At 35.5% G+C, this 12,734-nt stretch overlaps 1 protein-coding gene across 3 annotated transcripts in view; it reads right to left on the minus strand.

Annotated features, from left to right (window-relative positions):
- Nucleotides 1-2,673: 2,673 nt before the first annotated feature.
- LOC107740423 (anoctamin-5-like) overlaps nucleotides 2,674-12,734 on the minus strand; it is a 25,001-nt gene continuing 14,940 nt past the window's right edge. For all 3 annotated transcript variants that reach the window (XM_016552852.1, XM_016552853.1, XM_016552854.1), the window contains 14 exons: nucleotides 11,936-12,051; nucleotides 11,638-11,772; nucleotides 10,578-10,683; nucleotides 10,436-10,496; nucleotides 9,717-9,868; nucleotides 7,925-7,999; nucleotides 7,503-7,731; nucleotides 6,967-7,145; nucleotides 6,767-6,864; nucleotides 6,509-6,639; nucleotides 5,154-5,359; nucleotides 4,750-4,952; nucleotides 4,562-4,667; nucleotides 2,674-3,180 (listed from right to left, as the gene is read on the minus strand). In XM_016552852.1, the coding sequence (XP_016408338.1) occupies nucleotides 2,950-3,180; nucleotides 4,562-4,667; nucleotides 4,750-4,952; nucleotides 5,154-5,359; nucleotides 6,509-6,639; nucleotides 6,767-6,864; nucleotides 6,967-7,145; nucleotides 7,503-7,731; nucleotides 7,925-7,999; nucleotides 9,717-9,868; nucleotides 10,436-10,496; nucleotides 10,578-10,683; nucleotides 11,638-11,772; nucleotides 11,936-12,051 (2,028 nt within the window). In that variant the 3' untranslated portion in view covers nucleotides 2,674-2,949. The remainder of the gene's footprint in view (nucleotides 3,181-4,561; nucleotides 4,668-4,749; nucleotides 4,953-5,153; nucleotides 5,360-6,508; nucleotides 6,640-6,766; nucleotides 6,865-6,966; nucleotides 7,146-7,502; nucleotides 7,732-7,924; nucleotides 8,000-9,716; nucleotides 9,869-10,435; nucleotides 10,497-10,577; nucleotides 10,684-11,637; nucleotides 11,773-11,935; nucleotides 12,052-12,734) is intronic.

Genomic DNA, 12,734 nt, shown 5'->3' on the forward strand with positions numbered 1-12,734 from the left:
AGTTTGAGAGCGCGCTTAGTGAAGCGCAGGCGCCATCTTGCGTTCATTTACAGTATTTGCAGAGGACGCCCAACAAGTGCTAAACACGTGTAGTACACTTAAATCACTTTATTTTGGCACGTTCTCGCTTTTATAAGATTGATTCATGATTATTCATAAACTTACTTTTTTCACACGGTTTCATGCAACTTTTACAAACATCTGTAGACTAAAGACGACAAAAAAAAAGTATACACATACATCATGACAGCCATCAAGGCAAATGCACGTGTGACATGTTCTCATCTGAACACAAAGATATCCTAAACTAAGTGAAAAACTTTTTAAAATATTGTATCATGAATAGACTGTAACATTTAACTTAGGGTACATATATTAAGCATTGTTTTGGATAAAACTTTGTATACAAGTATAGCAACACAATATTCAGAACATTTCTGTAAACTGTATTTGTATTCTCCATAAAATATTGATGAATCACAGCAAAAATCCCTTGACAGGCTAAAAATACATATGTAGAGAATTTATAACATTTGTGAAATGAAATGAACAGGTATGGTTCACAAAATGTGTAGTTAAATTGATAAGACACTTTAAAAACCGACAAGACTCTTGGGACATAATATCAACACATTTGCTTGTTTTCAAACAGGTGTAGTCCCTATAGAAGATGATTGGCGCCGAGTTCATAGTGTTCATCAACAGTGCTACAGAAAGTATTAACCAAACATATGAAATGTTGATGGGGCAGCTCAAAATGTTTGAACCAAATCTCCTTGCACCAGGCTAGTAATACAGCAGAGGACACTTGATTCCTTCTATTCACTTGTTTCAAAACTGTGATGTTATTATTTGTCCTTTTGCATGTATACACCATTAGAGGCAATTTCTTGGTCTTGACATGTATGGGAATCTCTGAAAGTGTGTTTCACTGAATTAATTTGTCCCAGCAGTACTGTAATATCAAATGAAGTTATCAGGGTGAATATCGAAGTCCCCGATTCATGGGGAACTGATCACAAAAATCCAAACTAATCCTGTTTGCACAAGTGCATTTGTGCAGAAATTAGTCACAGAGAAACAGCATAATGAAAAAAACTAGTGTTCTGCTAGTCACGATTACTGATGAGTGCTAATGTTCATTTAGCCTCAGATGTGTAGTCCGTACAAACCTTGACAGACTCTTGCAGAACAAGGTGATGAATAAAGGCTTGAGTTTCTGATTTTTGAAGTATCAGAAAACATATAGCACGTCATTCTAGAGCTTAATCTGGTAAAATCAATCCTTCCAACCAGATAATAAATCAGTTATATAATAACTCTGAAGCAATAAATACATCTTTGAAGAAAACCAACAATAGTAACAACAACAAAAAAAAATCATTATATTTTAATATGACACAGAACAAAATGTGTGGGTGACAAGGTACAGCATTAATTAAAAATAACAATAAAATATAAATATTATGTGAAACAAGATAATGTAAGCACTACAGAAATGATGATATTGTTTGATAGTTATTCAGCTATCAGTGTGTTTCATAAGAGAAAATACCCACTGGACAACAACATATTAACTGTTAAACCGCACATGCCCACAAAAAATGTGTGAAAAAAAAAAAAGACAACACACTGTCTACATGTACTTCTTTCACAGTCAGACATACAGGGCAAAACATGCAGATTACTTCTTCAAAAAAATACAGCAACAAGCTGGACAGACATAAATGCTTATTGCCTTCTAAACATGTTCAGTCTTTTAATGGTCATAAATGATTATTCATAAGTTGAATTCACAACAGCTTGCTTCGAAGGCAACCTGAGGAACAGCAGGCCGCATTCCAGAAGGTTTGCCGCTGAAATCTCTGTGATCTGTCTCCAAGCCTTTCTTCTTTGTAAAAGTGCAGTTATGTAAGTGCACTCCAGACATTAGAGAAAAACACAGAGGAAAGCGGTAATGTTTTCCCACAAACCTCAAGCAGAAAAGAGACTGTTAGGCGTGTAGGTCTTTATAAAAGTTCTGGCAGTTGCTTGGATGTGGGCAGGCAGTTCTTTGCAATAAATGTATGAAGGTTTCCCGAAGATTCGATTTCTCCATGCTTTGTGGTGTATAGTACATGTGAGTAGTCCTGAGGGTTCAGGGATATTCAAATACATTCAGAAAGCACCTGGTGTTTACTTGGACTAGAGGGCAGCAGTGAGGCAGAACAAAATGTGTGGGTGACAAGGTACAGCATTAATTAAAAATAACAATAAAATATAAATATTATGTGAAACAAGATAATGTAAGCACTACAGAAATGATGATATTGTTTGATAGTTATTCAGCTATCAGTGTGTTTCATAAGAGAAAATACCCACTGGACAACAACATATTAACTGTTAAACCGCACATGCCCACAAAAAATGTGTGAAAAAAAAAAAAGACAACACACTGTCTACATGTACTTCTTTCACAGTCAGACATACAGGGCAAAACATGCAGATTACTTCTTCAAAAAAATACAGCAACAAGCTGGACAGACATAAATGCTTATTGCCTTCTAAACATGTTCAGTCTTTTAATGGTCATAAATGATTATTCATAAGTTGAATTCACAACAGCTTGCTTCGAAGGCAACCTGAGGAACAGCAGGCCGCATTCCAGAAGGTTTGCCGCTGAAATCTCTGTGATCTGTCTCCAAGCCTTTCTTCTTTGTAAAAGTGCAGTTATGTAAGTGCACTCCAGACATTAGAGAAAAACACAGAGGAAAGCGGTAATGTTTTCCCACAAACCTCAAGCAGAAAAGAGACTGTTAGGCGTGTAGGTCTTTATAAAAGTTCTGGCAGTTGCTTGGATGTGGGCAGGCAGTTCTTTGCAATAAATGTATGAAGGTTTCCCGAAGATTCGATTTCTCCATGCTTTGTGGTGTATAGTACATGTGAGTAGTCCTGAGGGTTCAGGGATATTCAAATACATTCAGAAAGCACCTGGTGTTTACTTGGACTAGAGGGCAGCAGTGAGGCTGTTTCTGTGGACAGGCAGAAACTCTGGCTCAGCTGCATCTTGAGTTTCTCCACTTCGTAATTGTGCAGGTATTCCTGAACCAGAAAGCGTTCACGCTTTATACGGGCCTTTACTTCTGTTGGCACATCTGGAATCAGCCACGCCACGAAGAATTTCACCACAAACACAACGTGCTGAGAAAGAAGAGGAAACAAAGGAACAGTCATCATGTGTGCATTGAACTAAGTTTCCACATATACATTTCTCAAACAGTAATTAAATGCATAGTAAATATTTACGTTCATACAGTATGTCATTTTCTTTTTAGACTTCAGATGCTACAAGAAATGTTCATGCCAAAGCTTTACCAAGATCAGATGTGCTGTGCTATTTCTTATGGACAGAAATCCTCATATACTGTACATTTCTAATCTCCATTTCCAATTATTGCACCGATTTTTATTCCTTTGAGTTTCAAGACTGAACCATCATGTTTTTTAAACTAACAAAAAGACACAAGGTTCAAAAGTCTAGAGCCAGTAAAATTGTAATGTTTTTGAAAGAAGTCTCTTATGCTCACCAAGCCTGCATTTATTGGGGGGGGGCGGACAACAACGGTAAAAACCGTAATAATGTGAAATATTGCTACAATTTAAAATAACTGTTTTCTCTTTGAATATTTTCAAATGTCTTTTATTCCTGTGATGTCAAAGCTGAATTTTCAGCAGCCTTTATTCTAATCCTGAATAAATCATTCTAATATGCTGATTTGGTACTCAAGAAATATCAAATGTTGAAAAGAGCTGCACTACTTAATATTTTTGTGGAAATTATGATCCCTTTTTCAAGATTCTTTGATGAATGGAGAGCTGCATTTATTTGAAAAAAATTTTTTTGGTTATTTCTAAAAATGTAGAAGACTTCACTGCCATTTTTGACCAATTTAGTTGAAGTTTATTTGATTTTCTGCTTAGCAATACTAAGATTGAATTATAGCAGAAAGTACATTGAAAGATACAATTGCAAGAAAAACATAAAATACAAAATTATTCAGCAAAATTAAAGCAGAACATATAAGAACAAACAATACTTTGTATAATATATTTGTATAATAGAGATGGCTGCATTTAAAGCAAACAGAAAAAGGCTTTTCTTTTTTTTTTTTACTATGACAGCCAGCTTCAGTAAGGTCATTGACTTTGTTTAAACCTGTTAAACTGCCATTTTTGACCAATTTAGTTGAAGTTTATTTGATTTTCTGCTTAGCAATACTAAGATTGAATTATAGCAGAAAGTACATTGAAAGATAAAATGACAAGAAAAAACATAAAATCCTCGCTGAAAGTATTAATTTCTTTCCAAAAAACAAACAAAACAAAAAAACACTGAAACTTTTGAATGGTAGTCTAAGCTAACAGTCTTTAGCTTCCTGATTATGTTACTCCAGTACAGTTTTAAATCCCAATACAAAAATATTTATTATAGTTATTTTGAATTTCCCTGCATATTCACTATATTATCTCTCTGTTTCCTAAATTGAAATTAGAAGCACATTATGTTATGCAAATGTCTTACTTCCATGATGATGATGAAGGCTAGTTTAGCAGCCAAGATGTGCCAGAACTGCATGTTGTGTGTGTACTGCTTCTCATGCCCAGGTGGGTATCTGTAGTCCCGATAACTGGAGAAAAAAAAATCTGTTAATTTACATATAGATGTGTAGGTCTAATACAGACTATAATTCTCTCCAGGCGCTCACACACCTGCATGTTGTGATGGTAGAGCTGTTAAACCATGAGGGGTTTTCTCCAGCTTCAGGTAGGTTAGATTCAGGGATCTGAGAGATGTTGTAAAAGGAGAGGCTGTTGGTGATGTAACCTCTCATAGTGGCTTCGCTGCCTGGGTGGTAGGCGTACAGATAGACCAGGCGAGGAATCATATCTGAGGTGAATGCCATGATGAAAGCCTCAAGTGCAAATGAGAAAGAATTAACAATCGGTTTTAAGTATGGTGGAAATAGTGTTTTGATTTTACCAAGCAACATCTTTCCTTTTGTTAATGTTGCTTATATTAGTTAACTATATTTAGAATGAAGTTAAATGCCACATCCAGTTTTACACAAGACAGTAAAATAACAGGAAAGCAGAACAAAACAGTTTGCATTTACATTTGTGACCACGGACAAGATGGCCACCACATTAAGGATCTCTTCCCACGCTCCAATGTTGCGAGCCTTCGCTGCCACTGGCCTTCTGAACTGTGTAGTAAACTTCCAAGCATCGACTCGCACCTCCAGGATGTTGTTGAAGAGGGCGAGTAGAGGGGCCAGTGGAAAAGAGGCTACGAATAGTGTTATGAAGCCAAACTGGATCACTGTAAAACACACAGGAAACAACTGGCTTAACTGATGAAGCACTAACAAATGCTCACAGAAACCCCTGTCAAATTCGAAGATCAAGTCACTTCTCTTCTTTGAGGCTTTTCTAATAGGAGCATATTGTTTTTTATTTTTGAATATATTCTTTTTAATGTAAATTTCTTTATTTTTATCATTTCTATAAAAAAAATAATGTATTCACAACCATTCAAAAGTCAATGAGATTTCTGTGATCTTTTCGAAATAAGTCTCATATGCTCACCAAGGCTGCGTTTATTTAATAAAAAAGAAAGTAAAAACAGCAATATTGTGAAATGTCAATAGAATTTAAAATAACTCTTTTCCATTTTTATATATTTTTTAAAATATTATTCATTTCAGTGCCTGAAAGCTGAATTTTTAGCAGCCTACCAGTCTTCAGTGTCATGTGATCGTCTATGCTAATTAGGTGCTGAAGAATCATAACTTATTTTGTATCAATGGTAAAAATGGTAGTTGTGCCGCTTAAAATTTTTATGGCAACCATGAATCTTTTTTTTCAGAATCCTACTGATGAATAAAGTTAAAAAAGAACACCTTTTTTTTTTTAATGGAAAGGTTTGTAACCGTAGAAGTCTTCACTGTCACTTTCCATCAATGTAATGCATCCTTAAAGAATAAAAGTACTAAATTTCTTTAAAAAAAAACAATAAAATACAATTTGATTTAGCCAGAGCCGATCCTCCCTATACGCAAGCTGCGTAGGGCCCCCTCTTGCTCTCAAAGATGATTTAATTTTAGTCTCGTTTTTGAATTTGGCCAGCGGTTATGAAAACATGAATGATCATTTCTTTTAATGCGGTGCGTTGTCGCCCTTTCTACGTAAAAATCAGTCAAATCGTGTAACGTGAATGTCGTACAGTCTTGCTCGAGACTAAAAAAAACGAGTTGAAAGCGTACCGAGCTGCGGAAGAGACACTGTTTCTCAAGAGCTCAAGATGGAGTGAAACACGGACAAATGCGTTTCATTCATTCATTCAATCAATGAATTGGTCTATCTGTACGCCTACCACCCATTCATAAACGCACACGGTTTTTGTATTTTTGCACTCATCCCCCCCCCCCAATAAATAACTCAAAACATGTATAATTGAGTAAAATTGTACCCATCTCCAGATACTCATAGAAGAGTCCAAACTGGCTGAAGTTCTGTAGATCGTGGTCCTGCTCCCATCTACTGTATGCACTTTCTGGATGACTTCGCCCCTTCCTGCTGCCCCACCAGTTTCTGAGAAGTCTGTGACACAGGCACAAGGGACCATTATGTGTGTTTTTTTTAGATATGAATAGTGCCTAGAGGACAATTATTAAAAAACATATGTGATATAATATGCTTAGAGGTCAAAGTTCAATGTAACGCTTACGGCAGCAGAGCCTCTTGGACGTTCCCAACCATTTGTTTTCCAGCCATGACGATAAGCAGCTGTGTGGTTAGCTCAATCAGACAGCCCCCAGGGGCACACTAAATATAAAATGCATATTGTCATGTTAGAGCTACTTATTCTGATATTCAGCTGAAAGAACATTAGGTTCTCATAAATACTGATATTTCAGACAGTCTCACTTCTTCATTTCTCAGCTTGCTCCACTTTCCAAACATATAAGTGTAGTTTCCCGGATAACCCACAAACTTCCCTTTAAAGAAGGCCACATAGAAACAGGAAGAGTAGTAGTTCACAAACTGGAACATAAACATCTTCATGGTCAGCTTGTTCTCATACTCCAGATGGGTCTTGGGGATCTCTGAGAGTTAAAAAAAGAGGTAAAGACAGTAAAGTATTTTCCATACAGCTCAACAAACAGATGAGCAAATACGTGAGGCATAATGTACAGTCAAACGGTCATTATCAGAAAATAAATGCACACGGTTTTGTATTTTTGCAATGACCATCCGACTGTACATTATCCAGCTTATTACATAGTTACTAATAAGTGGACACGTTACTTTTTTTAAAAAATAAATGATATTAATTACTCAAACTGTAAACTTTATAAACCATTTTCCAGAGACTGAAATGCATTTTACATGTCAAACAAACTCAATGAAACATATCTTAACTCTAATTTCTTGTGTGAAGTGAGGAAGCGGTTTTCACTCACCCATATCAGTGATCCAAATGGCCACATGCTCATAGAGGAAGTTGAGGATGAGGATAATGACAAAGTTGATGCAGGAAGCGGTGACAGAGGTGGCAAGTTGAGGGGTGATGAGAGATCCCACCAGCTGGATCTTACTGGTGGGACTGTCCTTCATGACGCTGGCGAACGCTGCATAAACCGCCAATCTATAAGCGATTACTCCCATTATACAGGCCACTATCAGACACGTCTGACAAAACACAAAGAGAGGGAAGGACTTAAACCGATTGATCTTCGTTTTAATGAGCTAGCAAAGTGTAAGAAATTGGTTGCCATTAAAATGACATACAATAAAATCTGACTGCAAAATGTAACTGACCAATCATAATAACTGATTACCTAATCTATATCATACAGTTGCACTGTTTAGCTTACTAACTCACCCAAAAGAGAACCGTTGCTCCAGACAGACAGAATCGGGCACACTTGCTGGGGAAAGGAAGATAAGGCTCCATTTCCTGTTAGCATAAAGAATGTGTCATCAGTTCAAGCACTATAATTAGACTAGAGTTCAACTGCAAACTTGGTTAATTATAATATGTAAATGATTTTTATAAATACAAACGACTAGGATAAACAACATATATAGGAGAAGATATATGTTTCTGTTTGGGGTCAGTAAGATTTTTTTTTACATTTTATTTTAAAGAAATTAGTTATAGTTTTATTATGCAAAGATGCAATATTTTTTTTTTAGTTGCACAAAAGACATTTAATGTTACAAAAGATTTCTATTTCAAATAAATGCTGTTCCTTTGAACTATTCATAAAAGAATCCTGAAAAATGTATTACAGTTTCCACAATATTCCACAAATATTAGGCAGCACAAGTTTCAACAATGATAACAATAGGAAATGTTTCTTCAGCAAATCAACAAATTAGAATGATTTCTAAAGCATCATGTGACACTAAAGGCTGGAGTAATGCCATCACAGGAATAAAATTTATTTTAAAATATATTAAAATAGATTTTTTTTTAAATCATAATAATATTTCACAATATTACTGTCTTCACTGTATTTTTAATCAAATAAATGCAGCCTTGGCAAAGTTAACATGAAATCTAAATTGACCCCATATATTATCTTCATACATATTCTAGCTCGGTCCACAGAATAAAATATTTTTGTCTTCGTAATCTTTCATCTAAACATAATAATTTACTTAAAACGTAAAACATGTTGCCTCTAAAGTCAGTAAAGCTAAAACAACTCAGCATTAACAAAACAAATTATATTTGGACTACTTGAAGTTATATGACATTATTTAAGTAGCATATCATGACTACGACTGCATGCAGTGTTTACTTGAGAAACAAAAAAACGTACATAAATTTGAATTAATATTGAGAACATTTGTGACATGGAACAATAGTTAAAATGGTTTAATTCATAGCAAAGACCTGGGAGCAAGACTTTCCTTTGCCATGATTATGATGATATGTTAAATGAAGTGGCAAAAACCGGTTCGGGCAGAAGAAGACAAATGCAAATACTTACTCGGATCATGCAAATTATTTGAAAGATATCAGGCCGATTCTAAGTCACAAATCACCACTGACAAAGGCTAGGCATGCATTTGAAATCTGAAAAAGCAATATGCCTGAATCATCCTGCCAGTGGGAGCTCTGTGAATTGCAGATCTTTAACTTTTTAACAATTGATTTGTGGGTTTTCATCCTGCACCCGCAATTATCTGCTCCTTATGGGCATGTCTTCTCTCATGTTCTCATTCAACCAGAGCATTTATGAGGAACTAAACCATTCATTTACATACTATTTAAATTGCAATACGGAATGAAAGGTTTTATTATTATGGTTATACTGATGATTTATTACTTCTATGACATGATTTTATGTTTACTTGGCTTCTGCCTGTCAACCAAACGGACCTCAATTCTACCACTAGTTTCTTCCACTGTCGATTTCTCAAATATCCCAGACAAACTAACTGGCAAATTCTTTGAACTTAACTTGACCCTTCATTAGGTTTCATGTCATTTATATTTTATTGCTCAAATAACTCAACCTATTCCCTTCTGAATTTAAGGCTAGCTTATGGTTTTGATTAGAGTGAGGTTTATGAATGTTTAAAATGTGTGTTGGCTCCACGACTAACAACTGATGTTGATGCAGGATCATGTGTTTTAATCACGCCGTGATGTTTGCAGGTACCTGCGTGATGCGGTTGAGTCTGCGGCCTGTGCATTTCAACTCATACTCTGGCCTGATCTGTAGCTGCTGCTGTTCCTCCTCAAAGTCCACAAGGTCCCACTCATACTCCAGACGGGCCTGCCGCCGCTTCCAGAACTCTAGGAACAGGGTCACTGCAAAGCACCCAGAGAAACAGAGCAGAAAAAATAAGAAATACATTATTTAGGAGTATCACGCTCACACTTAATAACAATTCTATTTAAACCCTATAGTGTCACACAGTGTTGTTTTCTTCTTTACAATGATTTTACCCAAACAAGGCCTTACAAAACTTTAGAAGCTAAATAAACAAGTTTTAATTTATGAGTACACAGTGCACTGGGCACAGAAATATTCACACGGTGCTGATTAATCAAATCACTGCATAAGCAGAGCTCATTTTGAGGCCTGTGTGAAATGAATTCAGTGTTCAGTAAATGATAATCAACATGCACCACTGCCCTCATGTGATTAAACATACATTTTCAAAAAGCATACACAAATTATGCTCCTTCATTATAGATTTATCTAGTAAACAAATTCTGTGACCAATTCTGTGACAATATGAATATTTTAAAATCCTTCATGCACAGTTACGAATCTCTCATTAGTCATTAGATCCTGAGTCTGACTAGCAATATCCTTCTAACCACTAGATGGAGCTATTGAGCTAGTATTTTAAACCATAAGAGTGCACTCACCCCAAATACCCATGAAAATGGCAAAGAACACAGTCCCCTCGTTATCAAATAGATGGGATTGCTAAAGGGGGGAAAAAATCATTCTATGATAAAGAAAAATCATTAGTTATGATTTAAACAGTGAATCTACAACGATTCTCACCCAGGAGGACAGACACGTTGAGTTGAGTTTCCAGTAGCTGCACTTTTTATCACAGAGTGGACACATGACAATCCCCCCACCGATTTGTGGGTCACAGATCTCCTTACTGAAAACAGGGAGGGGGAGAGCAATGGAGAGAAATGTTACTGTAATGCAGAAGTGAATATGACCAAAATCTCAGTTCCCCTGTGACTGCATTACACCAGTGTAGTAGAAAACAATATTAACACACCATGAAAAACTTGGGCACAAATGAACTACTCAGGTTTAACAAACACCATATTATGAGCATGTTCCACAAACGTCTTTACTTCTGAAAACTAGAAAAATGTGCCCTTTATGGTTTTGCTTGTTATACAAAAACAGAAAAAAAAAAGAAAAAAAAAGAGACACTGTCATGTATTATGGAAGCCCATTTCTGCCACGGAATTTGAAGGAAGAAGAAAAAAAAAAAAAAGATTTCACAATTTCACACTTTGTTTCTAGCAATTCTGAGAAAAAGTCATTTTATCTTGCAATTCAGAGTTTACATCACTATTCTCAATTTATGTCATAATTGTGAATTTTATTTTCTCCGAATTTTGAATTTACATCTCACAGTTGTCTTTTTCCTCAGAATTCAGAATCTCACAGACAGTTTATATAGTAATTCTGACTTCTTTTTTTTTCAGAATTCTGAATTGTGAAATAAAGTGTCACAAATACCTTTTTTTATAAATTTTTTTTATTTTGTGGCTTCTAAAACAGGCTTCTATAAACTTCATTAAGATTTTTTTAGCTACAGAAAACAAGAAACATTTGACTAAAACTATCACCTAACGCTTATCAGAGGTTACGACAAAAGAACACAAATAGTGCCATTGCATTCAATATAACAATATTCAGTGTTCAACTGCAAAAACCATTACAATAATAAAGAAACAACAACTTCCTGTCTAATGGCTTAGCTTTTACAGTTATCAGGCACTGTAATATTGGTTACAAACTGCAAAGGGTTCTTAAAAAATGCATGTAACCACATAGTTTCATTTGACCCATTTAACCTGCCAGTGTCACTAACCTTGTGATGTTGTCTTCGTAACTAAGCACACCATAAACAAAACAGATCACTCCCATGACTGCAGCAAAAAACAGCATTTCTGTGTAAAAGCCCAGCCAGGCAAAGTAGATACCAATCTTCTCACCATAGTACTTCCTATGACAAAATACAAACAGGAAATCTAACACTATGGTTTGATATGCTGCTCTAGAAAAGTGAAAATCATTTTCTTCTACTAAGACGTAATCTTGCAATCAGCAGTGCAATGAAGATGCTCCAGATTTGGTTATTGCATGCATTGTGTCTGCAGTGTCCTCACTTGATCAGATTGAGCGGTTGCTCTTTGTAGAAGCAGAGGAATCGAGCCCAGTATCTGTACAGATGATACCTCTCACTCTCACACTGCATGTCTTGTGCCTTCTTCCAATACTTGCACTGAGGAACAAACAGCAATCAGATGTTGACCAAAGACACAAACACTTTTAACATGCAAAGGGACAGTCTTTGAAGTTGGTAAGATTTTTTAAATGTTTTTAAAAGGAGTCTGTTGTGTTTGATCCAAAACTCAGTAAAATGGTATTGTGTAATATTATTACAATTTAAAATAACTATTTCCAATTTTAATATATTTTAAAATGTAATTTATTTCTGTGATGGCAAAGCTGAATTTTAGTTTTGAATTTCTTTGATGAATGGAAGTTTTTACATTTTGAAGTTTTTAAATTTGAATTTCTTTGATGAATGGAAAGTTCAAAAGAACAGCATTTAATTTAAAATATTTTTTGTTACAATGTAAAAGTCTTTACTGTCACTTCAGATAAATTTAAGGCATCCTTAAAGGAATAGTTCAACTAAAAATGAAAATTCTGTCATTCTTCGTCAGCAGCACCACACATATGCGAGACTGACACAGAACAGAAGTTAAGAAATTGTTGAATAAAGTTGTTATTTTTGTTTTCTTTGCGCATAAGAAGTATTTTCGTAGCTTCATAACATTATAGTTGAACCACTGATGTCACATGGACTATTTTAATGATGTCCTTACTACCTTTCTGGGCCTTGAATGTGTCAGTTGTGTTGCTGTCTATGCAGGGTCAGAAAGCTCTCGGATTTCATCA

This window comes from Sinocyclocheilus rhinocerous, unplaced genomic scaffold, assembly GCF_001515625.1.
Source record: "Sinocyclocheilus rhinocerous isolate Xijiao unplaced genomic scaffold, SAMN03320098_v1.1 scaffold225, whole genome shotgun sequence".
Taxonomy (NCBI): Eukaryota; Metazoa; Chordata; class Actinopteri; order Cypriniformes; family Cyprinidae; genus Sinocyclocheilus; species Sinocyclocheilus rhinocerous.